The sequence below is a fragment of the Corvus hawaiiensis genome, chromosome 37 (genome assembly GCF_020740725.1).
Source record: "Corvus hawaiiensis isolate bCorHaw1 chromosome 37, bCorHaw1.pri.cur, whole genome shotgun sequence".
NCBI lineage: Eukaryota > Metazoa > Chordata > Aves > Passeriformes > Corvidae > Corvus > Corvus hawaiiensis.
In genome coordinates, this window is record NC_063249.1 from 98,476 (window position 1) to 126,120 (window position 27,645).

The 27,645-nt window shown below is 50.8% G+C and overlaps 2 protein-coding genes across 2 annotated transcripts in view; both read right to left on the reverse strand.

Annotated features, from left to right (window-relative positions):
- Positions 1-27,337, reverse strand: part of LOC125319229 (olfactory receptor 14I1-like) — a 55,221-nt gene extending 27,884 nt beyond the window's left edge. Inside the window, exon 1 of the mRNA XM_048290341.1 lies at positions 27,263-27,337. The gene's annotated coding sequence lies outside the window, so the exon portion shown is untranslated. The remainder of the gene's footprint in view (positions 1-27,262) is intronic.
- On the reverse strand, positions 25,443-27,345 carry LOC125319228 (olfactory receptor 14I1-like). The gene is made up of 2 exons (XM_048290340.1): positions 27,263-27,345; positions 25,443-26,457 (listed from the first exon to the last, which is right to left on the reverse strand). The coding sequence occupies exon 2, from the start codon at positions 26,432-26,434 to the stop codon at positions 25,496-25,498; it is 939 nt and encodes a 312-aa protein (XP_048146297.1). The 5' UTR covers positions 26,435-26,457; positions 27,263-27,345; the 3' UTR covers positions 25,443-25,495.
- Positions 27,346-27,645: the final 300 nt, after the last annotated feature.

Genomic DNA, 27,645 nt, shown 5'->3' on the forward strand with positions numbered 1-27,645 from the left:
CAGCCTCTGCAAGGGCTCCTCTGCCAGCAGCTGAGAGGAAGACACCGGACCTCGGGAAGGCGATTCCTTTCGGGACCATCTCCCCGGACCGGTCATCTCTTCCTGGGTCACAGCCTCGGACCCCACCACCAGCTGTAATAGGGTCACATTGGCACCTCCAGTCCTCTGGGAGCTCCCTGGTGAGCCAGGGCTGATGGTAAATGATGGAGAGTGGATTGGGGAGCTCATCCACCAGCCATCTGAGGGGCTCAGCAGTCACCAGCTGCTTCCTCCTGGATTACAGGGGCTCTTCTGCTCCCTGTCCCCATCTACCAGCCCAGGAGGCCACTTGTCCTGAGGACCACCTGTGTTAATGTTGGAAACTGAGGCAAAGAAGGGGTTAAGTAGCTCAGCCTTTTCCTCATCTTTAGTTCCTAAATTCCCTCCCCCATCTAACAGACAATGGAGGTTCTCCTTGCCCTTCCTTTTGCCATTAATGTGTTTATAAAAATATTTTTTATTGTCATTCACAGAAGTGGCCAGATTGAGTTCTAACTGGGCTTTTGCCTCTCTAAGTTTTTTCCTACATGACCTAAAAACTCCCTTAAACATTTCCTGAGACACCTGACCCTCCTTCCAAAGCTGATGCACCCCCTTTTTTTTCCCTTAGTTCCTTCAAAAGCTCCTTGCCCATCCAGGCTGTTTGTTTTCCTCCTTGGCTCATCTTTTGGCACACAGGGACAGTCTGTTCCTGCACCTTCCAGATTTCTGTTTTGAAGCACTTCCATCTTTCCTGGACCCCTTTGTTTTTGAGGGCTGCTTCCCAAGGAGCTCTCCGAATAAGTCTCTTGAATAGGCCAAAGTCTGCTGTGGCTTTTGTCGAGGCAGACAGAACAGCACACACTTGTTGTAATCCAAAGTTGTAGAAGTTTTTATTTTCTCTCCTGCTATTCTTACACCTCTTCACAATGGCTGTGGCCTATTGAGATTGGCTGCTGAGCAAACAATGACAAGGCTGTCTAACAAGCAATGACCATTCAGGCAGTAAAACAATCAGCTCTACAAGCAAAGGTAGAGCTGCTACATATGATCCACAAGCTCTTCCTTGTACACTCTCAATGTCCCATTACAAGAACATCCTCTCCTTGTGTCCAGAACATCTTCTCTCATGGATTATCTTCTTGGCCTTCTCTGTGGCTTTCACTGAAGCTGCAAAATGTCACTGTCATATTCTCACGGGTAAATTCTGACTGTCTTTAGGTCTCATTCTGTGAGGCCCCAGTCCAGCTGTCAGCCTCATCAGCCCAGCAGTGAGATTTGTGTCCCCTGGCTGTGGCTGCTGTCCCTCGCACTGAGGCCCGTGAGCAGACAGCAGTTCCTGCCAGCCCCAGGGCTTGTGGCCTCCTCCCGCAGCCCACAGAGCTTTGGAGGGCTCCTGCTGCTCTCCTGCCCTCCCCATCCCACACCCCACATCCCACTGCTGCGGGACAGCCACGAGCATCCTGTGAGGCCACCGATGCCCATTGCCAGGGGATGGGGTCAGGGCTTGGCTGTGCTGCTTGGCCAAGCCCAGGCAGGGCTTTCACAGCCCCATCCCAGAGCCCATTTCCCACCTGGAGCCGGGGCTGCCTCTGAGTTCTGCTTCCCCAGCCCCAGGGACGCTCTCCTTGTCTGCTCATTGCCCCCACGGTCTCTTGGCAGCGATGGCCTCAGTGGGGGCTGCTGACATCCTCAGCAACTTGCAGGTTGCTGCTCCATTTTACTTCTGCCGAGGCTTCTTCAGCCTTCAGCTCTTCAGGTCAGGAATTCAGTGCCAAAGGACCATTAACATTCAAAACACCCTCACAAGACAAACCTCCAGGAATCATTGAGGTCTTCAATTCTTTTGTGGTTAATTAGAGCGATTCCGGAAGTGTTTTCAAAGTGAACATATTCTATTAAAAAATTAATGGCATAGTATCTTTGTTCCCCAGTTTATTCTTTTCCAGTTTATACATTAACAATTCACAACACCCAAACAGGACAAGCCCCTGGGAATCATTTCTGCCTTCAATTCTTTTGTGGTTAATTAGACAGATTTCAGAAGTCTATTCAAAGTGAATGTACTGTGGTAACAATGCAAGGAGAAATGATTTCTCTTCTGTGCCCTGTTTACCTTCTTCCTGTTATACACTGATATCGGGGATCTCCAGCTGATATTGATCCTGCCTCCTCCTAATGCAGTCTGAATAGATCTGAACATCAAGGCCCTTTATGGCTGACAATCAATCACACTTTGTCCCTACCCCCACCCCACCATTTCCCTCATCCAACCCCTGGCACTCAGAGCAGTCTCGTGCAAATCTGAGCTTCCTCCACTCCAGCCTGTGCCTGCAGCTTTCAGCTCCTTGGCACCAACTCCCACCTGCTCTCCTTGGAGAAGGAGAGGCCCGAGACACAGAGGGATGTTCATTTCTTGTCAGCAAACAGAACCAAGGGAAGGCACAGCTCCATAAAAAACGGAAGTCCAGCCCAAGGAGTGCTGGGGAATGGAGTCACATCCAGGGCTGGCCCCAGGGCTCAGCATTGGGGCCAGCTCAGTTCAATCTCTTTCTTGCTGATCTGGACGAGGGCATCGAGGGCACCCTCAGCCAGGTCCCAGGTGACCCCAGGCTGGCTGGGAGTGTGGCTGTGCTGGAGGGCAGGAAGCTCTGCAGAGGGATCTGGACAGGCTGCAGCGATGGGCCCAGGACAGCTGGATGAGGTTCACCAAGGCCAAGGGCCGGGTCCTGCCCTGGGCTCACAACCACCCCAAATCCCTGCCTGGGCCCTGCCCCTGATCCCCACAGCCCGTCCTGCTCCCTTCATCCCTCCATTGCCAGGGACTTTCTGGCACTTTCTGGGACAGGGGAGCTCTGCTCTGGGTATGGAGGGAGGTCCAAGTGCCACCACTGGAGTGGGAACCACAACTCATCAGGTTTGTGTCCTTTGGGGGTCAGGAACTGCTGAGACTCAGAGGCACAGAAAGTTTCTCTTCATGGCCCACATCAAAAAATGGAAACATGATACAATTTAAAAACCATCAAAACTCTTCCCTCAGCTTTGAGAGAGGTCCCAGCAACATCTGAAGTGTCCACCATTCTCAAGGGATTTCTGTAAAGGAACAGTTTTATACAAAGACATAAGAAAAGGTGATTCTAGAAGATAGAAACACAATTAAGGTGTTGACTGATAAGTTATTTAAACTTCAGAAAGTCTGGGCAACTCCCTGATGCTCCAAGTGTGAAGGCAGTCAATGGAGAAGCACTGGAATGAACTAGAGAGGAACTGGAGGAGGAAATCTGGGAGCAATGGGAAGGACACAGATCCTGCTGCTCTGGTGAAGAGATGTCCTTAGACATAGCCATTCAACAGGAGAGGTGGAAACACCTGAGTGAAGAGGGACATGAAATAATAGACAGAATAGTGGTAACACAAGGAGAGGGGAAGATCAGTGTTTCTTCTCCTGCCATCCGTACACTTCCAGCAAATTCCTCTTCTCTCCTGGTGGGAAAATTTGCCATTTCCTAAAAGCACTCAAATGACCCAGCTAATGAGGATGTGCTCGTGCACCTCGCAAGCTGCAGGTCCCCGATGGCCCCAGAGGGCTCCTGTCCCATAAACATCTGCTCTGCTCCATTCTGAAACAGGGAGCAGCATCGTCCCGAGATCATCAGAGAGCTGAGGTTGGAAGGGACCTCAGCAAGTCTGCAGCCCAACCTGGCAGAAACTGGCTCAGACCAAGGCTTGATTTGCTCTGCATTGGAAAATCCCAAAGGACAGGGACGGGGCAGCATCTCAGCACCTGGCTGAGCCCATGGGAACAAAGGCTTCCTCATGTCCTGGCTGATCCTCCCCTCATTCCCCTGCCACCCATTGGCTTTTGTCTCCCACCAGGCCCCCGGGGAAGAGCCTGGCTCTGTGTTCTCCATCACCTCCTCGGTGGCACTGCCAGGCTGGGATGAGGAGCCCCTCAGCCTTCCCTTCTTGGGGCTGGACAAGGCCAGCTCCCTCAGCCTCTCCTCAGAGCCAAAGGGCTCCAGCCCCAGCTTGGAGGCCCTTCCCTAACCCTGCTCCAGCTGCCAGACATCTTTCCTGCCCTGGGGAACCCAAACCAGGCCCCAGTGACCAGGATAATGCACGTCCTTGATGTCCTGGTCACACAGCCCCGGCCCCTTTTCCCCATGTCCAGCTCTGGGGGTTGATTTGTGGAACATCCTTGGGGGAGGCTGCAGCGCTGGGGGACAGGAGGGAGCTGGGGGGAGAGGGGACCCTGCTCTGCACGAGCAGCAGGGGAGACTTCTCTGGGGGGGTGGAAATTTGAGGGGGGCCGGAGCGGAGTGACCAACCCAGTGACCTCCCACAGCCTCTCTGTGATGTCACACAGCCCCCCTGTGATGTCACAGCCGACTCTGCTATCACAGTTTGCTCTAGGATTTCACAGCCCTCTCTGTGATGCCACGGCATGCTCTGCGATGTCTCACAGCCACCCTGGGATACCACAGCCCACTCTGTTATGTCCCACAGCTGCCCTGGGATGTCCAAGCCTGCTCTCTGATGTCATACAACTGCTCTCTGATGTCACACAGTCCCCTCTATGATGTCATAGCTGCTCAATGACCTCACATAACCCACTCTGTGGCGTCAGAGCCCACTCTGTGACCTCCCACAACCCATTCTATGATATCACACAGCCCCTTTCTGACATCACTCCTGCTCTGTGCCTCTATCACACACAGCCACAGAGGTGCCTCTTTGACACAGCCCCCTCTGGGACATCACACAGCCCCTCTCTGACCTCACAGCCCCCTCTCTGGAATGCATCTGTGATTCGTTAAATCCCGATATCCACGGACAAAAGACCCTCTAACTAATTAAAGGTAGAAAGTGGTGTGTTTATTCAGGCACCGGCGGGCAGCATGGGAGCAGCCTCCTAAAGACATTCCAGCCAAGTACAAGGTTCTCCGTTCTCTATTTATTACTCGAAGTTTTACATCTTCTACATATGTATGACCCCAGCACCGCCCATCCTCTGCTTCGTATTAAAATGAGATCATTGGACTTTCACGCATGTGCAGTTTCTCTCTTGAATTGGGTCGGTGGTCTCAAATTGGGTCAGTGGTCCTGAAAGATGAAGTCAGGAATGTCTTCCTCACAGTGACCTTTTTACCTCCTTGCTGTTGGCAGGCCTTCATGACCTCTTGGTGCAGCCCAAGATCTCCTGCTTTTGATAAATTATTATGAAACCCTGGTGCTTTTATTAATTCTATTGGTTTCAATTAGTTTCTATTTGTTTTGATCACAGTTCATTTATTCTTGTTTCCTTCAACAAACAAAACTTAAAACAAAATATCATGGCAAATAATACATCACTTAGCTCTGGCTTAAGCATCTACTAATCATTAACTTATCTTTTGTTGTTTTACTTTGTATCTTAATCAATACAAATTTCTTCTAACTCAGCTAAACTTTTAACCTTTTAGAACCTTGACTCATTTCCCCACATCTTCTTTAGCATTAGTAAATTCTTTTACTAATATATAGATTCTTCTTCATCTATCCAAGTTGTACAGTAGGTGTCTTTTAGAATCGTGCTCTATGCCCTTGATGCTGAAGTCAAGGTTGCTATTTGTCATAGCATTCTCCAGTTCCAAACAGACATTACAATAGACAAAATCAAACTTACACTAACTAAAAGAAGTAAAACAATGGTTGGGTGAACCAGAGCATTGAGAAAACCGGTTGCTGCTGGTGACCATCCAAAAAGCACATCCCACCAATGATGAGATGAGTCTTTTTCTAATCTTTTAAATACTCTCCAAATGGTCTCTGTGTCATGGTGTATTGTAATTGGAGTTTTCTTTCCTGCATTTTTAACCTCTTCAAGAATTCCCTTGCATTCGTTGTGTTTCAGTAATTGTGTGACCAAGGTTAAGTTCATTCCTATAGGCACGGGCAATATTTCTTGCACAGTAACCAAATTCGCTTTTACCTGTTGGTGCAATATAACAGGTGCTTGATAGGAAAAGTCACATCCTCCAATTCTGATAAAATGACAAATGCACAGGTTAAACTGAGTTTCATTCACAGTGACTGCATCCACCATTAGAGTAGGACGTGCTGTTCTAAGGCAGACACAGCCTTGTCCTATATACACAAGTAGGGTTGTTTGGCTAACAGAATGCATTTCAAAGTGACAGATGCTCTGCTCTGTATCTAAACAAATACCTTTGTCATCATTTACACTTCTTTCACATCTAAATCCTAATTCTTCTTTTATAGAGCAGGATTCTAAGTTAATAGTTTTCCACTTTCCTTCAACTTTTGGTGCCCACATCTTGTGTTCAGAAGGATATTATATGGTGCCCTCATGATTTATCTCTAGAACCACAATTGGATGGATCAGGTTTACTGATGCCTTGTGTATAGTTAAAACAAGAGCTGTCACCATGCTTGTCACAGGGTTAGAGGTAAAATTAACTAAAACTCACCAAGACTGGAGTTCTTTCTCTAAATCTGAGGCATTATCTTAAACAATTTTATGAATTTTGACAGGGAATGTGCCTTCTCCTCCTTCTTGAGTGACTGAGGCAGCCAGTGGTTGCATCCACACCTGTGCCTGTGTTCATCTAAGGGCAAAGGAAATGTTTTCACTAGCTGTGCCTAGGGTGTTAATGATGAATTCATGGTCATGCTTTTCTATGTCTTCTCACTCTGGCAATATTTTGGACAATTTCCATTGGCTCGTGCCTAGTGCTAATAAGGAATATTGCAAAGGTTGTTGTAATTTAACCATATTGCTCCCACTTGTTGTCAATTTGTTCATTAATATTTCTGAATCTATTGTGTTTAAAACTCCCAGTCCTGTCCCCAGTAACCCGGTAAGATCTCTCTCTTTTCTATACATGTGGGGCATATGTTTTTGCAGCCAGGTGGTCCCACCCATAAAAGAGGTTTTAAGAAACGGGGCACACTCTGCTCGAATGGCGGAGGCGTTTGCTGGCATTGCCACCTCTACCTGCTTCAACGACCATTCTGGGTTAGCTAACAGCTTTTGAATCCCTGTCATTTTAACAGCGTAAGGCCCAGTCTTGGTAATTATGGGAACTATGGGTCCTAAACCAGTTTGAACTGAGGTAGTTGTGGTTTCTCTTAAAGTTGGTGGTGCTGGTGTAGTTGTTTTATCTTCAGCCCTTTGAGAAGCAGTACAAATTTGGGTTATGTTATAATCAAATTTAAAATCTTTGCCTCTATTTGAAGCCTAAACTCTGGGCAGTTAACTAAGCATTTGTCACAGCATTCTGGGCTAATTGGGGTAAATTCTATGGGTTCTTGGTGAGCCCCATGGAATCCATCTTGAACGAATGCATATTCACATCCCCAGATGTTCATTCCTTCCCAAACAGTCGCATTTGTAATATTTAACATCTGACACAGGGACCGACGAGAGTGAAAGTCATAAGCTTTCCTTTGGCATTTCTGTACACCAGTCACCTTATATGCATGCAATGTTGCATTTCCTTCAGTAGCTATGGCTACAACAATAATCACAAAAATTGCCATTTTCCAAATGATGCTCATTTGACTATTCATTTTAAAAGGTGTTAAGCTATGCTAACATTTCACCCACACTCTATTCACTTTCCTCAGTAAGTTTTAATTTCAGTTCATTGTCACTCGGCGTGACTTTCCAGAATCTTTCAGGAGCCTTCTTCACTCAGGTATGGTGAATCCAGGCAGCTTGTTCTTTGATCCTGATTGCAGGAAAGGTGGTCAGGAGCACCTGGAATGGTCCTTCCCACTGTGGTTCGGGGGTCTTTTCTGCAAAAGATTTCACATATACATAATCTCCGGGTTGTACATCATGTACTGCTCCGTCTGATTCTCTGTTTCGAGCCCTAGCTGCATGTTCTTCAATTTCTTTGAGCTGTCTGTTTAGGGCCATCATGTATTTGTGTAGGGTTTCCTCCCCTACTTGGGTGGGGTGATGCCTTCTTGGACCCTGTATGGCCTCCCGTACAATATTTCAAATGGACTCAATTTCTCTTTTACTCTTGGCTTGGATTGAATTCGTAATAATGGCAATGGAAGAACCTGAGGCCAAGGTAATTTTGTCTCTTGTCTTAATCTTGTAACTTGCTGCTTAATCAAAAGGTTCATTTTCTCTACTTGGCCACTTGACTGAGGATGATCTGGAGTGTGGAGTTCCCAATCTCTGCCTCAGTGGTGATTAATTTGCTGCACAATTTTTGAAATAAAGTGTGGCCTCTATCTGAGGACATTGTGGCTGGGACTCCAATCGCGGTGTTATTTCCTGTAACAATACTTTTGTTACTTCTCATGCTTTGGCAGTTCTGGTGGGGAAAGCTTCTGGTCATCCTGAAAAGGAATCTGTTAACACCAACAGGTACCGATCTCCCTCTTTCCTGGGCAGCTATGAAAAGTCAATTTGCCATTGCTGCCCAGGCCCATAGCTTTTCCCAATTTGTCCAAGCTTTGGTATAAGAATGTTTTTGGGGTTAGTTTGGAGGCAAAGACTACATTGACGGGTGTCATAGGTTAGCAAGCTAAGTCTCAGAAGTGATGTTCTTCCTACAGCTTTCTCTATGACCTGACAGAACCTATCAGCGGCCAGTTTGAATATGGACAATTCTTTGAGCCACTTAAAGTTGTGACGGCCTCTGTGATCCACACTTAAGAATAGGCAAACCCCCCCCAGCTCTCTCTCGTTTCTGGTGCTGGGACAGGTGGCTGTGGGGTCCGAGCAGGGCCTAGTGGGCTCGGCCCCTGCTCAGGTCAGGCCGGGCCGGGCTATGGCTCCAGGATGACCCCCCCAGCAGGGCTGTGGGCAGCCAGAGCGGCTTGGAACCCCCCCCTGCCCCCCCTCCACTGTGGCCAAGATTTCAGCAAAGCGGCACCTCTGTCCGGCAGAGGTCAGGTGACCAACAGCGATAAGGGACATTCCAGCTGCAAGGCCGAGGTGAGATTAACCCTTTTATTGCTGGAAGAGCTTGAAACCTGAGGGAAGAGAAAGAGGAGATGCTTAATGCTGAAATTCTGTTGTGAAGCTATGATATAGCAGAGTATCCCATTGTAATTTCATGAAGATATGGGGGGTGGAGTGTTCAACTCGTAAGCAAAAGCACCTGCGCTGAGATAGGCAGATGCTGACGCAGCTGTAATTTCATGAGAAGTTTGGACAGGGAGAGATGGACCAGATGAGGACTTTGGCTCCAAATGGGAAAGAGAAAACCTCAGTTCCTAGAGATGCTCCCAGAGATAGTCCTAAAGATGAAGATGAGGAAGACCCTTTGCTCCCAGGGAAGGAGAAGGGCCTCTGTTCTTAGAGATGAAATGCTCCCAGAGAAGGGTGAAGAGAACTTTTGTTTCTGAACGGCTCAACCTTAAAATTGTACCCCAAAAAACTTCAAGAGTGGACCCTCGAAGGCAGTTGTGGGAAAAGCTGCAAGTCGGGGGAAGGGACTCATATGCGAGCAGAGAGACTCCTCTTCCTAAATGGACTGAACAATATTTGGAAGTGGGCGGCTGGCTCGTTGTGATAATGTGTTCATAGCATGAGCAAGAAGAGACTTCTCTTTCTAAATGGACTGAACAAGGTTATTATGGAAGTGGCAAAGAGACTGAACATCTTAAGGGTTGTGTTTTTACATTGTCAGTGGGAGAAGGGAGGAAGGTGGGGGGAGGAGAAGAGTTCTGAAGGTGTGGTTGTCTCGGTTTTGAAAGACAGGTGTCAGCTAAGGAAGGCAGAAGCCTCCCTTGAAGTGGCAGATGTAACCCCTTTTCCCTCTGAGTTATTGTATTTTGAAATCAAGGGCCTTTAGGCAAAGATGTGGGAAATAGGAATAACAGTTCTTTACTATATATATATATATATATATATATATATATATATAACCAGTCAAACAAAACAACAACAACTATGGCAGTAACAGCAGTCACAAACCCAGTGCCAGCCTTCTCGGCTGTCAGGCCCTTTCCCCTCGGGTGCAGTTCCGCTCGCAGCCGGCAGGGGCGCTGGCGGCTCCCGGTGAGCAGGGCAGGTGCGATGGTTCCCCCGCGGCTGCAGGGGGCGCTCCGGAGCGAGCTCGGGAAACCCGCGGCACCGGTGCCCCGGGATCCCGGGGAAGGATGGAACAAAGGCTTCACAAAACCCTGGGCAGCCGATCCCAGGCTCTCGGGAACAGCAGGCTGTAACGGCAGGCTGGAATGGCAGGCTGGAGCAGCAGGGATGAACGCAAATCCCGGGTGGCAGGCGAGATGTATCCAAAAAGGGAACCCCCCGGATGTCCACGCAGGCAGGGAGAGCATGGCTACAACGCAGTGAAAGCTCGAAGCAGCAGCGGGGCAGGGCGGCCACAGCCTGGCCTCCAGCAGGGCAGGGAAAGCGGCTTTTGGGGTCCCGGCGTTGTTTCCAGCAGAAAGAAAAAAACGGCCAAAAAAAAAAAAGAAGCAGCAGCTCCTTTCTTTGCAGCTTCTCTCTCCTGAAGCTGAGAGCGAACTGACCCCACACCCAGGTGTAAACAAAGGAGTAGCCAGGCCCGCCCCACCCCCCTTTTTGTCTTTCTTAAGTTCTATTTGTCCCCTAGCAACATGCATATGGGAGAAAATTCCTTTAAGAGGAAAAAAACTAAGACTAAACTAAAACCCCAACAGGGAGAAATCAATGCACTTTTTGCAGGGAAATCGGACATTGGAAGAACCAATGCCCAGAACGAAGAAAAGGCGAGCATCAAAGAAGAGAAGAACAAAAGAGGGAGGGAGTGGCTGCTCGTGCTAAAGAAGATTGAAGGGCACTGGAGGTTCCCAGCCTAGGGGACCCTCTGGTTCTAATTAAACTAGGGAACCAAGAAAAGAAATGGAGTTTTTAATAGACACAGGGGCAACATCCTCAGTGCTAAATAAAGCTTTAATGCCAAGAACAAATGATTCTGTTGCAGTGAGGGGAGCAACTGGTCAATGTGAAAGAGCATACTTCTGCAAACCATTGCAATAGAAACTTGGGAGACAACGGGGAATTCCTACGTTTTTATACATGCCTAATGCTCCATCAGCACTTTTGGGAAGAGATTTACTGGAACAACTAGAGGCAAAAATAGTGTTTAAAAATGGAGAAGTTCCTTTGGAGGTTCAAGATCAACAATCCATAGAATTGTTAAGTCTGATGTTGACAGCAAATGAAACCAAAGCTGAAAATGAAGAAGAGACTAGCAAGAAAATCATAGATCAAGTATTCCCTGGGGTATGGGCTTCTAACATAGCAGGGAGAGCAAAGAATGCGCTCCCTGTGCAAGTTAAGCTTAAGGAAGGAAAACACCCAGTTAGAGTTAAACAATGTCCTTTGAAGAAGGAAGACAGGGAAGGAATTAGCCCTGTAATTGAAAACTTTTTGCAGCTAGGACTTTTGAAAGAGTGCCAATCTGAATTCAATCCTCCCATTTTACCTGTCAAAAAGCCTGATGGATCATAGCGAATAGTACAGGATTGAAGAGCTGTTAATAAAATAACCGAGGACTGTCGGGGTCTCCTCCCCCTGCCATGTAGCCCTGGGAGAGGGGTCCTGGGACAGAGATGGGGTTTCCCTGCCCCTGGGCAGCCTCGTTCCCCATTGGTTGGTTTGTGTTCCCCTGCACGGGCAAGGACCCTCGGGTCCGGGGATTGAGCAGTTCCTCAGCAGAGCCCCGGCCATGCGGCTGAAGAAATAAACTTCTCTTCAACATCTGTCATGAATCGGTCCATACATATTTCTTTTCCATGGGACTCCTTGTTTGATATGCCTGTTACAGTATCCTCACTGTAACAAACGGTGTGGAATTGAGAGCAGAACCATCCCCGATCCCTAAGCGACTGATGTGTGAATAAAGAAACTTTGGATTCCTCTTCTTGTTTTTGTTTTGCTATTCCATCTCTAAACTATGGAGGAACCGTGGGAAGACTCTTGGCTCTCAGAGCCGCATATGGACATTTATCTTAAACTTAAAATGATTCTTGAACAACAATTTGTAAATTTTAGCTTGATTCAAGCTCAAAAAGAACTGAAACACTTCCTGGCATGGTTGTTTAAGAACTTCTTCTATCTTTCTTGGGATTTAATTCTTACCAAAGACTTTTGGAACAGCATTTGGACACAGTTTATTTTTGAGTCAAAATATATGCCGATGGAAGAATATTTTCGTGAATATTATTTAATTACTGAGACTGTTGAGCAATGTCAGCTGTGTTTTGGTGAAGGGAAGCGTGCCTCAGGGACCTTGCGTCCTTGCCCATGTGCATCGAGTGCTCTGCGAGCAGCAGCGAGGCAGTTCCCACGCGCGGGCAGAGCGGCGCGAGCTGCAGTGTTGGCGGTGGAGCGAGGCGCGGTGGGAGCAGCGCGACCCGGCGGTGCCCGCCCGGCCCCACACAGCGCGTGGTGGAGCGAGCCCCGTGAACGCCCGACCCAGAGGGGCGGTGCGTGGGCGGCGCTGGCAGCGGTGGCGGTGGAGCGGAGCCGTGCCCAGCCGAAACGTGCGCTGGAGCAGGGCGCGGGGGAGTCGTCGCTCGGGGGCCCGGCCAAGATGTGGATGCAGCGCCTGGCAGCGGCAGCAAAGCTGCGACCAGAGGAGGCGACGCACAGAGAACTGAGTGGCGCTGCCCGGCCCGGCCCGCACGGCCCCGAATGCGACCCCGGGAAGAGCGCGCAGGCACGAGCAGCTCCGGCGGCCCTGGCAGCACTAGCAGCCCTGGCAATTCCAACACAAGAGCAAGCGAAAGAGAAAGCAAGAACGCAGCGAGACAGAAAACAGCAGCCACTCGGAAAAAGGAAAATATTGTTGTAGCTTTTAGGAATAGTAAAATGGTATAATGTTAAACAAAAATATGGTTTTATAACAAGATGTGACAGCCAGCAAGACATATTCGTTCATAGAACTTCTATTAAAAAGAATAACTCTGAAAAATGCATCCCAAGCTTGGGAGATGGAGAGGTGGTGGAATTCAAAATGGTACAAGGTAGAAAAGGGTTACAAGCATCGCAGGTCACTGGGCCTGATGGTGTTTCTGTAAAAGGCAGTATATATGCTAAAAATCGCAGTCATGTTAGAAAATATCTCCATTGTAGGCCCCTCCTACAGTCTCCCTTTCCTAATCCCACCTTTCCCTTCTACCCTATATCCTATTACCCCCAGTGTATTCCCAATCCGTTTTTTACATCCATGGTTTCCCTCACAAAACCATACCCTTGCCAATTCTTTCCCCAAAAATCCCTTTCCAATGCCGAGTGGGGGATGAAAAGGGGGAAGGAAGAAATGAAACCCTCTCCTGCCTCAGTTTCCCCACAAAGCATGCTCAGAGAGTTCTGTCTCCCTTCTGTCAGCCCTAAGATGTTCCACAGAATCTGTTTGGACACTTAAAGACTCAGGAGGGTGGCTTGTTTTGTTTTGAAACTGTTCTGGTTGTTTTCAATGTTAAATTTTACATCTCTTTTATTAAAAATAAACGGGTGAAATGTCGGGGTCTCCTCCCCCTGCCATGTAGCCCTGGGAGAGGGGCCCTGGGACAGAGATGGGGTTTCCCTGCCCCTGGGCAGCCTCGTTCCCCATTGGTTGTTTTGTGTTCCCCTGCGCGGGCAAGGACCCTAGGGTCCGGGGATTGAGCAGTTCCTCGGCAGAGCCCCGGCCATGCGGCTGGAGAAATAAACTTCTCTGAAACATCTACCAAGAGTCTGTCCATAGATATATTTATTTTCTACGGGCCTCCTGGTCTGATACATCGTGTTACAGTATCCCCACTGCAACAAGCCTGACCCTAAATGGGAGTTCAGAATAAAAAAGGGAGAATTTTGTCCCAAAAAGGATGACTTTGGAGCCAAAAAGAGGCAGTTTGGATCCAAAACATGGGAGTTTGTGCCAAAAAGGGAGAATTTGGGGCTGAAAAAGGGGCATTAGGGCGCCCAGATGAGAAGTTTGGACCCAAAAAGGGTCAGTTCAGCCCAAAACTGGAAGTTTGAGCACCAAAAAGGGCAGTTTCGACCTAAAAAGGGGAGTTTGGATTTAAAAATCCTGGGAGCCTGACCCCTAAAAAGGGGAATTTGGCCTCACAAAGGATGAGATTGGTCCCAAAACGGTGACTTTGGAGCCAAAAAGAGGCAGTTTGGATCCAAGACATGGGAGTTTGTGCCAAAAAGGGAGAATTTGGGGCTGAAAAAGGGGCATTTGGGTGCCCAGATGAGAAATTTGGACCCAAAAATGGGACAGTTTGGCCCAAAGCTGGGGGTTTGAGCACCAAAAAGGGGTAGTTTCAACCTAAAAAGGGGAATTTGGATTAAAAAAACCTTGGGAGCCTGACCCCTAAATGGGAGCTCAGCATAAAAAAGGGAGAATTTTGTCCCAAAAAGGTGACTTTGGAGCCAAAAAGAGGCAGTTTGGATCAAAAAAATGGGAGTTTGTGTCCAAAAAGGGGAATTTGGGTGCCCAGATGCGAGTTTGGACCCAAAAGGGACAGTTTGGCCCAAAGCTGGGGGTTTGAGCACCAAAACGGGGCAGTTTTGACCTAAAAAGGGGAGTTTGGATTTAAAACAATGGGACTCTGACCCCTAAAATTTCAACCCAGGGGACCCAATGAGATCTAGGGGGGAAATTTGGGGCTGAGAAGGGCGATTTGGGATGAAAAAGGGGAGTTTGGCTCCCCAAAATGGGCATTTGGGTCCAAAAAAGGGGAATTTGGGGCCGAAAAAGGGGAATTTGGGTCCAAAAAATGGGAATGTGGGGCAGAAAAAGGAGAATTATGGGGCCCAGATGAGAAATTTGGAGCCAAAACTGGGGGTTTGGCCCCAAAAGGGACAGTTTGGCCCAAAGCTGGGGGTTTGAGCACCAAAAAGGGGCAGTTTCGACCTAAAAAGGGGAGTTTGGATTAAAAAAACCTCGGAGACTGACCCCTAAATGGGAGTTCAGCATAACAGAGGGAGAATTTTGGCCCAAAACGGTGACTTTGGAGCCAAAAAGAGGCAGTTTGGATCCAAAAATATGGGAGTTTGTGCCCAAAAAGGGAGAATTTGGGGCCGAAAAAGGGGAATTTGGGTGCCCAGATGGGAGTTTGGACCCAAAAAGGGAGAATTTGGCCCAAAGCTGGGGGTTTGAGCACCAAAACGGGGCAGTTTTGACCTAAAAAGGGGGGTTTGGATTTAAAACAATGAGAGTCTGACCCCTAAAAAGGGGAATTTGGCCTCAAAAAGGACGAGTTTGGTCCCAAAAGGGGACATTGGAGCCAAAACGGGGCAGTTTGGATCCAAAACATGGGAAGTGCCTTAACCTCAGCTTGAGCACAAATTTGGGTTGTGTTAAAGTCAAGTTTAAAATCTTTAACTGCACATCTTTCTATTTTAAGTCTGAACTCAGAACAGCCAGTTAAGCATCTGTCACAGCATTCTGGGCCAATTTGGGTAAATTTCACGGGTTCTTGGTGAGCCCCATGGAATCCATCTTGAACAAATGCATATTCACAACCCCAAATGTGATTTCCTTGCCAAAGAGTTGCGTTTGTACCTCTTTCCTCAGTAAGTTTTAATTTCAGTTCATTGTCACTCGGCGTGACTTTCCAGAATCTTTCAGGAGCCTTCTTCACTCGGGTATGATGAATCCAGGCAGCTTGTTCTTTGATCCTGATTGCAGGAAAGGTGGTCAGGAGCACCTGGAATGGTCCTTCCCACTGTGGTTCTGGGGTCTTTTCTGCAAAAGATTTCACATATACATAATCTCCGGGTTGTACATCATGTACTGCTCCGTCTGATTCTCTGTTTCGAGCCCTAGCTGCATGTTCTTCAATTTCTTTGAGCTGTTTGTTTAGGGCCATCATGTATTTGTGTAGGGTTTCCTCCCCTACTTGGGTGGGGTGATGCCTTCTTGCACCCTGTATGGCCTCCCGTACAATATTTCAAATGGACTCAATTTCTCTTTTACTCTGAGCTTGGTTTGAATTCGTAATAATGGCAATGGAAGAACCCGAGGCCAAGGAAATTTTGTCTCTTGTCTTAATCTTGTAACTTGCTGCTTAATCAAATGGTTCATCTTCTCTACTTGGCCACTCGACTGAGGATGATCTGGAGTGTGGAGTTCCCAATCTCTGCCTCAGTGGTGATTAATTTGCTGCACAATTTTTGAAATAAAGTGTGGCCTCTGTCTGAGGACATTGTGGCTGGGGCTAAAAAAGGCGGTGTTATTTCCTGCAACAATACTTTTGTTACTTCTCGTGCTTTGGCAGTTCTGGTGGGGAAAGCTTCTGGCCATCCTGAAAAGGAATCTGTCAACACCAACAGGTACCGATCTCCCCCTTTCCTGGGCAGCCCTGAGAAATCAATTTGCCATTGCTGCCCAGGCCCATGAGGTCCCGCAATATCACAATGGACCTTTGATTCCATGAGTCCCCACACCGTTACATGAATCCTTAGTTCCATGAGGCCCTGGAGTGTCACAATGCTCTCCTTGGTTCCATGGTGCCACACAGTGACACAACGGCCCCTTGGCCTGAGAAGGTCCCGGAGTGTCACAATGGTTCCTTGCTTCCATGAGGCCTTGTAGTGTCACAATGGACTCCTTGGTTCCATGGGGCCGCAAAGTGTCACAATGGCCCCTTGGTTCAATGGGGCCTGTGGTGTCACAACAGTCTCCGTGATTCCATAAGGCCCTGCAGGGTCACAGTAGACCATTGGTTCCATGAGACCCCACAGTGTCACAAGGGCCCCTTGGTTCCATTGAGCCCCACAGTGTCACTATGGTCGCCTTGGTTCCACAAGGCCCTGAAGTGCCACAAGGGTCCTTTGGTTTCACAAGGCCTCAAAGTGTCAAAATGGCCCTTTGGTTTCACGAGGCCCCACTGTGCCACAATGGACCCTTGGCTCTGCAGTGTGAGAATGCCCCCTTGGACCCTTGGAGCCTCACAGTGTCACTGTTGTGCCCTTGGTTCCACAAGGCCCTGCAGGGACACAATGGTCCTTAGGTTCCACGAGGCCTCCAAGTGTCACAATGGGCTGCATGGTTCCATGAAGCCCCACTGGCTCACAATGGTGAAAGGAATGAGATCAATTTGTCTTTACAAACAAAGGGTGGGTCTGCTGATAGGTAAAAGCCAGATACTGAGAGGTCAAAGAAACAATGGGAGGAATTCCACTGATTGATGGAAGGAGTGGGAGGGATTTGTCTTTACAAACAAAGGGTGGGTCTGCTGATAGGTAAAGATAGATACTGAGAGATGAAAGAAGCAATGGCAAGAACCATAAATTCCATTGGAAAAAAAGAAAAGAGAGTGGTATACATTAGATGGGGTCTGTGTTAAGTGATTTGGGAAGCCTGTACCTCTCAAGTACCTCAGCCAATGGGCAAAGAGAGAGGGAAATGCAGCCAGGAAATCAGGAGGGAAAGGAGACTGCATCCTCTAACAACTTGACAGACCCCAGGGGAATGCCCCATGGCCTCTCCCTTCATTCAAATACAGTAATGGGACTCCTCTGTCTCCTTTGTGGACATAAACCTCTGGTGTCTGTGGATTAATTTTCCTGACAATGGCTTCCTTGGTTCCATGATGCCCTTTAGTGTAACGATGGTCTCCTTGGTTCCACGGTGTCACAATGGACCCTTGGTTCCATGAGGTTCCTCAGTCACAAGGGTCTCCTTGGATCTGCAGAGTCACAATGGCCCATTGGCTCCATGTGGCCACTCTGTGTCACAGTGGCTCATGGTTCCATGAGCGTTCATACTGTCAACAACCATCTCCTTGGTTCCACAGTGCCACCATGGATCCTTGGATCTGTGTTGGGGTCCCTCCCCTGCCTGTAGCCCTGGGAGAGGGGCCCTGAGGGCACAGACACGGGGCTTCCCTGTCCCTGCTCAGCCTCGTTCCCATTGGTTGGTTTGTGTTCCCTGCGCGGGCAGAAGGACCATTGGTCCCGTGACTGGAACAGTTCCTGGGCAGAGCCCCGGCCGTGCGGCTGGAGAAATAAACATCTCTCTGAAACAGCTAGCAAGAATCTGTCTGTTCATATATATTTCCTTTCCACGGGACTCCTGGTTTGATATATGCGTGTTGCAGGATCCCCACTGCAACAAATGGTGGAGATTTGAGAGCAGAACGATCCCCGATCCCTAAGCGACTGAATTGTGTGAGTAAACCCTGGAAACTTTGGATTCCTCTTCTTGGTTTTGCTTTGCTATTCCATATCTAAACTATGGAGGAACGGTGGGAAGACTCTTGGCTCTCAGAGCCGCATATGGACATTTATCTTAAACTTAAAATGATTCTTGAACAACGATTTGTGAATTTTAGCTTGATTCAAGCTCAAAAAGAACTGAAACACTTCCTGGCATGGTTGTTTAAGAACTTTTTCTATGTTTCTTGGGATTTAATTCTTACCAAGGGCTTTTGGAAAACCGTTTGGACACAGTTAATACTGGAGTCAAAATATATGCCGATGGAAGAATATTTTCGTGAATATTATTTAGTTACAGAGACTGTTGAGCAATGTCAGCTGTGTCCTGGCGAAGGGAAGCCTGGTGCAGGGACCGTGCGGCCCAGGCCACGTGCACCGAGCGCTCTGCGAGCAGCAGCGAGGCAGTTCCCGCGCGCGGGCGGAGCCACGCGAGCAGCAGTGTCGGTGGCGGAGCGAGGAGCGGCGGGACCCGGCGGTGCCCGAATGGCTCCGTGCAGCGCGTGGTGGAGCGAGCCCCGGGAACGCCCGGCCGAGAGGGGCGGCACGCGGGCAGCGGCTGGCGGCGATGGCGATGGAACGGAGCCGCGCCCAGCCGAGACGCGCGCTGGAGCAGGGCGCGGGGGAGTCATCGCTCGGGGGCCCGGCCGAGACGTGGGTGCAGCGCCCGACAGCGGCAGCGAAGCTGCGACCAGAGGAGGCGACGCACGGAGAACTGAGCGGCACGGCCCGGCCCGGCCTGCACAGCCCCGAACGCGACCCCGGGAAGAGCGCGCAGGCACCAGCAGCCCCGACAATTCCAACACGGGAGCGACCGAAAGAGACAGCAAAGACGCAGCGAGACAGAAAACAGCAGCCACTCGGAAAAAGGAAAAGATCATAGCAACTAAGACCTTAGGGATAGTAAAATGGTATAATGTTAAGCAAAATTATGGTTTTATAACAAGGTGTGACAACCAGCAAGACATATTCGTGCATAGAACTGCTATTAAAAAGAATAACCCTGAAAAATGCATCCCAAGCTTGGGAGATGGAGAAGTGGTGGAATTTAATATTGTACTAGGGAGAAAAGGGTTACAAGCATCGCAGGTCACTGGGCCTGATGGTGTTCCTGTAAAAGGCAGTATATATGCAAAAAATCGTAGTCATGTTAGACAGTATCTCTATTGTAAGCCCCCCCTACAGTTTCCCTTTCCTAATCCCACCTTTCCCTTTTACCCTATGTCCTATTACCCCCAGTGTATTCCCAATCCGTTTTTTCATCCATGGTTTCCCTCACAAAACCATGCTTTTGCCAATTGTTTCCCCAAAAATCCCTTTCCAATGCCGAGTGGGGGATGAAAAGGGGGAGGGAAGAAGTTAAACCCTCTCCTGCCTCAGTTTCCCCACAAAGCATGCTCAGAGAGTTCTGTCTCCCTTCTGTCAGCCCTAAGATGTTCCACAGAATCTGTTTGGACATTTAAAGACTCAGGAGGGTGGCTTGTTTTGTTTTGAAACTGTTCTTGTTATGTATATCCAGTTGTTTTCATTCTCCTTTTATTAAAATAAAACGGGTGAGGTGTTGGGGTCCCTCCCCTGCCGTGTAGCCCTGGGAGAGGGGCCCTGAGGGCACAGACACGGGGCTTCCCTGCCCCTGCTCAGCCTCGTTCCCATTGGTTGGTTTGTGCTCCCTGCGCGGGCAGAAGGACCCTTGGTCCCGTGACTGGAACAGTTCCTCGGCAGAGCTCCGGCCATGCGGCTGGAGAAATAAACATCTCTGAAACAGCTATCAAGAATCTGTCTGTCCATATATATTTCCTTTCCACGGGACTCCTGGTTTGATATATGCGTGTTGCAGTATCCCCACTGCAACAGATCTGCACTATGACAATGGACCATTGGTTCCATGGGGTCCCACAGTGTCACTGTTGACTCCTTGGTTCTGTGAGGCCCCGCTGTCACCAAATCTCCGAAATATCAGCATAAGACTCCTTAGCACTAATTTGGTGTTAAAGAGAGCATCATTTATTCAGGCCTGAGCTCCAGCAGGGGATAACTCCTAACCTTATGTGGACACGTGACTCTACAAGTGTGTTGCTCACATACAGTCGCTACATGCGTATTACAATTCACCCATTTCCTTAAAACCCACCCCAAGTTCCCAGATTCAGTCCTTGTTTTTTCTAGCACTGCACCCTTGAGCCAGATGTCTTCTTCTTCTCTTCCAACCGTCCCTGCTGGGAAAGCAGCCCCTGCATGCCTTGTTCCTCTGCTAAAAGTTCACAGACATGGTAAAAATGGAGTGAACCCTTTTGGTATCAAGCGCAAGGCTTTGTGTGCCAAGGCAGAGGCAGGCAGGAGGCAGAGCTGCCAGCAAAGGAAGGGGCCAGCCAGGTGGGGCAGCCGGGGGGATGAGGACAGCCTGCAGGGACAGAGGCGCAGGGCAGGGACAGCGTGGCACAGCCTGGGCTGGACAGGGCAGAGGGATGGGCAGCAGCTGCAAGGCCCTGACAGAGCCAACTTGTGCAGCACTTGGGCCACGGCTGCTGGCCCTGGCCCTGAGGCCAGCAGGAGACAAGTGACCCTTGCAGCCCTGGGGCCTCAGGGCCTCCTTGTCCCTGCTCAGCAGCCTGGCAGGGGCCGCCCCATGGTGCTGCCCTTGGCACTGCCCATCCCCACATCCCAGTGCCCCGGCAAGAGCCCTGAGCACTGAGGGAGGGACAGGATCTGCCTTGCCAGGGGCTGGGGCTCAGGCCTTGGCCCTTTGCATTCCTCAAACACATCCAGCTTTGCTCAGCATCAGAGACACCTTTCCCTTGCTTGTCCCCCCCTGTCATCACTGCCTGCAGTGTTCTGCTCTCACTGGAACCTGGGGACACTTTCTCAGTCCTGTCCCTCAGTGGGAGTGGAGGAAGCTCAGATTTGCACGAGGCTGCTCTGAGTGCCAGGGGTTGGATGAGGGAAATGGTGGGGTGGGGGTAGGGACAAAGTGTGATTGATTGTCAGCATTAAAGGGCCTTGATGTTCAGATCTATTCAGACTGCATTAGGAGGAGCCAGGATCAATATCAGCTGGAGATCCCCGATATCAGTGTATAACAGGAAGAAGGTAAACAGGGCACAGAAGAGAAATCATTTCTCCTTGTATTGTTACCACAGTACATTCACTTTGAGTAGACTTCTGAAATCTGTCTAATTAACCACAAAAGAATTGAAGGCAGAAATGATTCCCAGGGGCTTGTCCTGTTAGGGCATTTTGAATTGTTAATGTATAAACAGGAAAAGAATAAACTGGGGAACAAGGATACTATTTCATTAATTTTTTAATATAATATGTTCACTTTGAAAACACTTCCGGAATCGCTCTAATTAACCACAAAGGAATTGGAGACCTCAATCATTCCCAGGGCTTGTCTTGTGAGGGTGTTTTGAATGTTAATGGTCCTTTAGCACTGAATTCCTGACCTGAAGAGCTGAAGGCTGAAGAAGCCTCTGCAGAAGTAAAATTGAGCAGCAACCTGCAAGTTGCTGAGGATGTCAGCAGCCCCCACTGAGGCCATTGCTGCCAAGAGACCGTGGGGGCAATGAGCAGACAAGGAGAGCGTCCCTGGGGCTGGGGAAGCAGAACTCAGAGGCAGCCCCGGCTCCAGGTGGGAAATGGGCTCTGGGATGGGGCTGTGAAAGCCCTGCCTGGGCCTGGCCAAGCAGCACAGCCAAGCCCTGACCCCATCCCCTGGCAATGGGCATCGGTGGCCTCACAGGATGCTCGTGGCTGTCCCGCAGCAGTGGGATGTGGGGTGTGGGATGGGGAGGGCAGGAGAGCAGCAGGAGCCCTCCAAAGCTCTGTGGGCTGCGGGAGGAGGCCACAAGCCCTGGGGCTGGCAAGAACTGCTGTCTGCTCATGGGCCTCAGTGCGAGGGACAGCAGCCACAGCCAGGGGACACAAATCTCACTGCTGGGCTGATGAGGCTGACAGCTGGACTGGGGCCTCACAGAATGAGACCTAAAGACAGTCAGAATTTACCCGTGAGAATATGACAGTGACATTTTGCAGCTTCAGTGAAACCCACAGAGAGGGCCCAGAAGATAATCCATGAGAGAAGATGTTCTGGACACAAGGAGAGGATGTTCTTGTAATGGGACATTGAGAGTGTACAAGGAAGAGCTTGTGGATCATATGTAGCAGCTCTACCTTTGCTTGTAGAGCTGATTGTTTTACTGCCTGAATGGTCATTGCTTGTTAGACAGCCTTGTCATTGTTTGCTCAGCAGCCAATCTCAATAGGCCACAGGCATTGTGAAGAGGTGTAAGAATAGCAGGAGAGAAAATAAAAACTTCTACGACTTTGGATTACAACAAGTGTGTGCTGTTCTGTCCGCCTGGACAAAACCACAGCAGACTTTGGCCGATTCAAGAGACTTATTTGGAGAGTTCCTTGGGAAGCAGCCCTTAAAAACAAAGGGGTCCAGGAAAGATGGAAGTGCTTCAAAACAGAAATCTGGAAGGTGCAGGAACAGACTGTCCCTGTGTGCCAAAAGATGAGCCAACGAGGAAAACAAACAGCCTGGATGGGCAAGGAGCTTTTGAAGGAACTAAGGGAAAAAAGAGGGTGCATCATCTTTGGAAGGAGGGTCAGGGGTCTCAGGAAATGTTTAAGGGAGTTTTTAGGTGATGTAGGAAAAGAATTAAACAGGCAAAAGCCCAGTTAGAACTCAATCTGGCCACTTCTGTGAAGGACAATAAAATATATTTTCATAAACACATTAATGGCAAAAGGAAGGGCAAGGAGAACCTCCATTCTCTGTTAGATGGGGGAGGGAATTTAGTAACTAAAGATGAGGAAAAGGCTGAGCTACTTAACCCCTTCTTTGCCTCAGTTTCCAACATTAAGACAGGTCGTTCTCAGGACAAGTGGCCTCCTGGGCTGGTAGATGGGGACAGGGAGCAGAAGAGCCCCTGTAATCCAGGAGGAAGCAGCTGGTGACTGCTGAGCCTCTCAGATGCTCACAGGTGTCTCTGGGGGCAGATGGGATCCATCCTAGGGGGATGAGGGAGCTGCTGGATGAGCTCCCCAAGTGTGGATTTCAGTGTCTTCATTGATGATCTGGATGAGGGCATTGAGTCCACCACCAGCAAATCTGCAGATGACACCAAGCTGGGTGCCAGTGTGGATCTGCTGGAGGGTAGGAGGGCTCTGCACAGGGACCTGCACAGGCTGGATCCAGGGCCCAAATCCAACCATGGGAGGTTCAACAAGACCAAGTGCCAGGTCCTGCACTTTGGCCACAACAACCCCTGCAGCGCTACAGGCTGGGGACAGAGTGGCTGGACAGCGGCCAGGCAGAAAGGGACCTGGGGGCACTGATGGACAGCAGGCTGGACATGAGGCAGCAGTGTGCCCACGTGGCCAAGAAGGCCAATGGCTCCTGGCCTGGATCAGGAATGGAGTGGCCAGCAGGACCAGGGCAGGGATTCTTCCCCTGTACTGGGCACTGCTGAGGCCGCACCTCGAGTGCTGTGTCCAGTTCTGGGCCCTCAATTTAGGAAGGACATTGAGGGGCTGGAGCGTGTCCAGAGAAGGGCAACAAGGCTGGTGAGGGGTCTGGAACACAAGTGCTGTGAGGAGCGGCTGAGGGAGCTGGGGTTGTTTATCCTGGAGAAGAGGAGGCTGAGGGGAGACAAGGAGGTGTCAGGGCACGGCTTGGGCTTGATGATGTCCAAGGTCTTTTCCAGCCTGGTTGATTCTGGGATTCTCTGAAACCCCCCTTGAAGCAGCTGCAGGATGAGCCCTGGGCCTCCTCTTCAGAAGGTCCAGCAGCCCCTGTCCCTCAGCTTCTCCACACGGGCCCCAAAGCCCATCCTGTCAGTCCTGCAGAGCCTCTCCAGCTCCTCCTCCCTGCCCCACAACAGGGAGCCCCACAGCCAGACACAGCAGCCCAGATGTGCCCCCCTGGCCTCTGGTGCCTCTGGCAAGGGAACAGCTCGAGGCACTGCAGGGCCCTGCAGACAATTCCTGCAGCACTTGTAGGATGATCCTGCTCCCCAAGGGACGTTCCCGTGGTGCCAAGGCAGCAACTGCAATGGGGAGTGGGGCCAGAGAGGAAAGGGCAAACAGGGCTGGGCTGTTTGCAGGGGAGGGGACAGGGATGGGCAAGAGCAAGAAATGTGGAGCAGGAGAGAGGAAAGAAAGCAAAGGTGAAGCAGAGGAAATGCTCAGGGCTGCTTGGGGGTGGCTGCCAGGCAGCCCTGGCTCTGAGCAACAACGTCTGCAGTGGGACAGGAAACTCAGAGCTGATGGGAACAAACTTTCTGGCTGACTTGAGAGGCCACGACAAAGCTGAGTGGTTTCCCTGCCGTCCCGCAGCCCTTGCTGGCCCCCAGGGCTGATGGCATTTGTGCTCACTCAGGTTCATCTCCCCACAGCAACAGCGTGGGGTGCTCACGCCTGGGCTGTGCAGTGCAAACAGGGGCTCCTGAGCCAGTCGTGCCGTGTGTGTGCCTGCAAGGATCCAGCCCCTCTCGGAGCTGGGGAGAGGCCAGGGCTGCAGAGGGGGGATGTTGCTGGCAGCTGCATGAGGCCGCTCTGGGACGCTGCCCTGGGGTGTCCAGCGCAGGGGGGATGGATCAGCCCCTGCTCTGCTGCTCCTTCCCGGCTCCCCCAGGGACCCTGCAGAGCACCAGCCATGCTGGTTGCCCCCACCCTGCCCACGGCCACCCTGGGGCTGCTCACGGGGGTTTTCTCTGCTGACCACTGGCCTGGGCTGCTCTTGAGAGAGCCTGGGCAAGGAGCCTGCAGCCCCCAGGCCCTGCCCTGAGGTGTCAGCGCTGCCCCAGCAGTGCCCATGGCCTGTCCCTGCTGCAGCCCCGGCACTGCCAGCCCAGGGCTGGGAGCGAGCCCCAGAGCACTCAGGCCCTGCAGCAACACGAGGGCCAGGAGGGCAGCGGGGCAGTGGCACGGGAGCAGCACTGGCAGCACCAAGGGCTGCTGCTCCTGGCCACAGCTGCTGTGCCCCCCTGATCTGCCCCCAGCTCTGCACACAGACATTGCTGCTGCAGCTCCACACAAGGCAACTAAAGGGGCATCTCTGCTGGAAACTTTGCTGGCAGATCCTTGAGTTCATTTAAAGGCACCGAGAGCACAGCTCCTCACTGACACAGGCTGGGGCCACAGCCAAGGTGCAGAGAAAATGAGAAACGGAAGAAAGATTGCCCTTGCTTTGTAGACAACAATAAATAAGCGAAGACAGAAAAAATAACCCCAGAACCAAACCAACAAGAACTATCAAAGACGAGTTTTATTACAAGTGATTTGCAAAAATTGGCCAGCAGTTTAATGTTTCTTAAATCGTCCAGCCATCAGTGTCCACACTGCAGCCTTGAGCTCCTGGTTCCTCAGGCTGTAGATGAGGGGGTTCAGGGCTGGAGGCAGCACCGAGTACAGAAGTGACAGGGCCAGATCCAGGGATGGGGAGGAGATGGAGGGGGGCTTCAGGTAGGCAAAAAAGGCAGTGCTGAGGAACAGGGAGAGCACGGCCAGGTGAGGGAGGCACGTGGAAAAGGCTTTGTGCCTTTGTCCCTGCCCAGAGGGGATCCTCAGCACGGCCCTGAAGATCTGCACATAGGAGAAAACCATGAACACAAAACATCCAAATAGCAAACAGACACTGAACACAATTATCCCAAGTTCCCTGAGGGAGCTGGAGTGTGAGCAGGAGAGCTTGAGGATGTGTGGGATTTCACAGAAGAACTGGCCCAGGGCATTGCCTTGGCACAGGGGCAGGGAAAATGTATTGGCCGTGTGCAGCAGAGCATAGAGAAAGGCACTGGCCCAGGCAGCTGCTGCCATGTGGGCACAAGCTCTGCTGCCCAGGAGGGTCCCGTAGTGCAGGGGTTTGCAGATGGACACGTAGCGGTCGTAGCACATGATGGTGAGGAGACAATACTCTGCTGAGATGAAGAACAGAAAGCAAAAGAGCTGAGCAGCACATGCTGAGTAGGAGATGTGCCTGGTGCCCCAGAGGGAATTGTGCATGGCTTTGGGGACAGTGGTGCAGATGGAGCCCAGGTCGGTGAGGGCCAGGTTGAGCAGGAAGAAGAACATGGGGCTGTGCAGGTGCTGGCCGCAGGCTCCGGCGCTGATGATGAGGCCGTTGCCCAGGAGGGCAGCCAGGGAGATGCCCAGGAAGAGGCAGAAGTGCAGGAGCTGCAGCTGCCGCGTGTCTGCCAATGGCAGCAGGAGGAAGTGGCTGATGGAGCTGCTGTTGGACATTTGCTGCCTCTGGCCATCGGCATCTGTGAAAAAGTAATCATGGAATAGTTGGCTTTGCAGAGGACTTTCAATATCCCAGCCCAGCTTGGTGGCACTTTCCCCCCACTGCGTGCCCAGGGCTCTGCTGCCTGGGGCTGTCCCTGCCAGCAGCTGCTCCCTGTGCCCAGGCCTGGGCCCTGCCAGTGCTGCCAGAGCCCAGCCCGGCCCTGGGGGCTCAGCTCTGCCCTGCAGAGCCCTCCCAGCCCAGGCCACTGCCCAGGGGCAGCTCTGGCTCTGCAGGCTCTGGTGCCAAAGTCAGAGCACCCCTGAGGAGGCTGCAAAAGCGACGCTGATGCTGCCTGGAAGGGACCCTGTGCTGATTTCTGTCACTGCCCAGTTTCTTCAGATCTCAGAGAAAAGTTTTTTTATTTTTCTCAGCCTGAACTGAGGGATGAACATCCATGTGCAATTTCCCATCCAGGCAACCCAGAGCAGTCGATTAAGAATCAGGATTCTTCCCTTTCATGCCTTCCCTGCCTTGCTGTGCTCCCTGTATAATCTACTAGGGAATATCCTGGAGTGAAATGTCCTGCTGGGAGCAGTCCTGAGCAATGCAGCATCCCCACCACAGAAGAAGAACACTTCCAAGCCTGACCAGCTGTCTCCTTCCACCCACACCTTGTCCCCCAGCACTGAGAGCAGCTCCCCGGGCCGGCTGAGAGCTGCTCCTGGCAGGCAGCAGAGTCCCTGCCCCAGCTCAGCGCCTTGGGCTGCAGGACCCTGCTCTGCAGGACAGCCCTGGGCACCCCTGGCTGCTGTAGCCAGGAGATAATCAGAGAATGGACTTACAGAATCTGTAGGCATTGGGATGTTGCAGCTTCAGGAGATCACTGCAGGAGCTGCAGCTGCCTTGTCCTGCAGCCAGAGGCTTCCTGTGTCAAGGGCTGGCCATGATTCTCGCGCAGTCACTTCTCAGCATCTTCCCAGCCCTGACTGACTGAAGCTCTCTGTGCCTCTGTGCTGTGCCTGGGCTGGCTGCAGGCAGTGGCCTGAGCCCTGCTGGGCTGTGCCCAGGAGCTGCTCCTGGCCAGAGCTGTCTCTGTGCAGCGCTGCCGCTTGCCAGGAGCTGCCTCTGTGCCAGGAACCCGGCCCAGCTCAGCAGCGCAGACACAGTACAAGGACTGGAATGACCCTCTCGGGGCTTTAGTGCTGAGGCCCTGAACATCATTCCC

Excerpts from the sequence above, each read along its gene's own strand:
- LOC125319228 (XM_048290340.1), bottom strand. The coding sequence starts at position 26,434 with ATGTCCAACAGCAGCTCCATCAGCCACTTCCTCCTGCTGCCATTGGCA.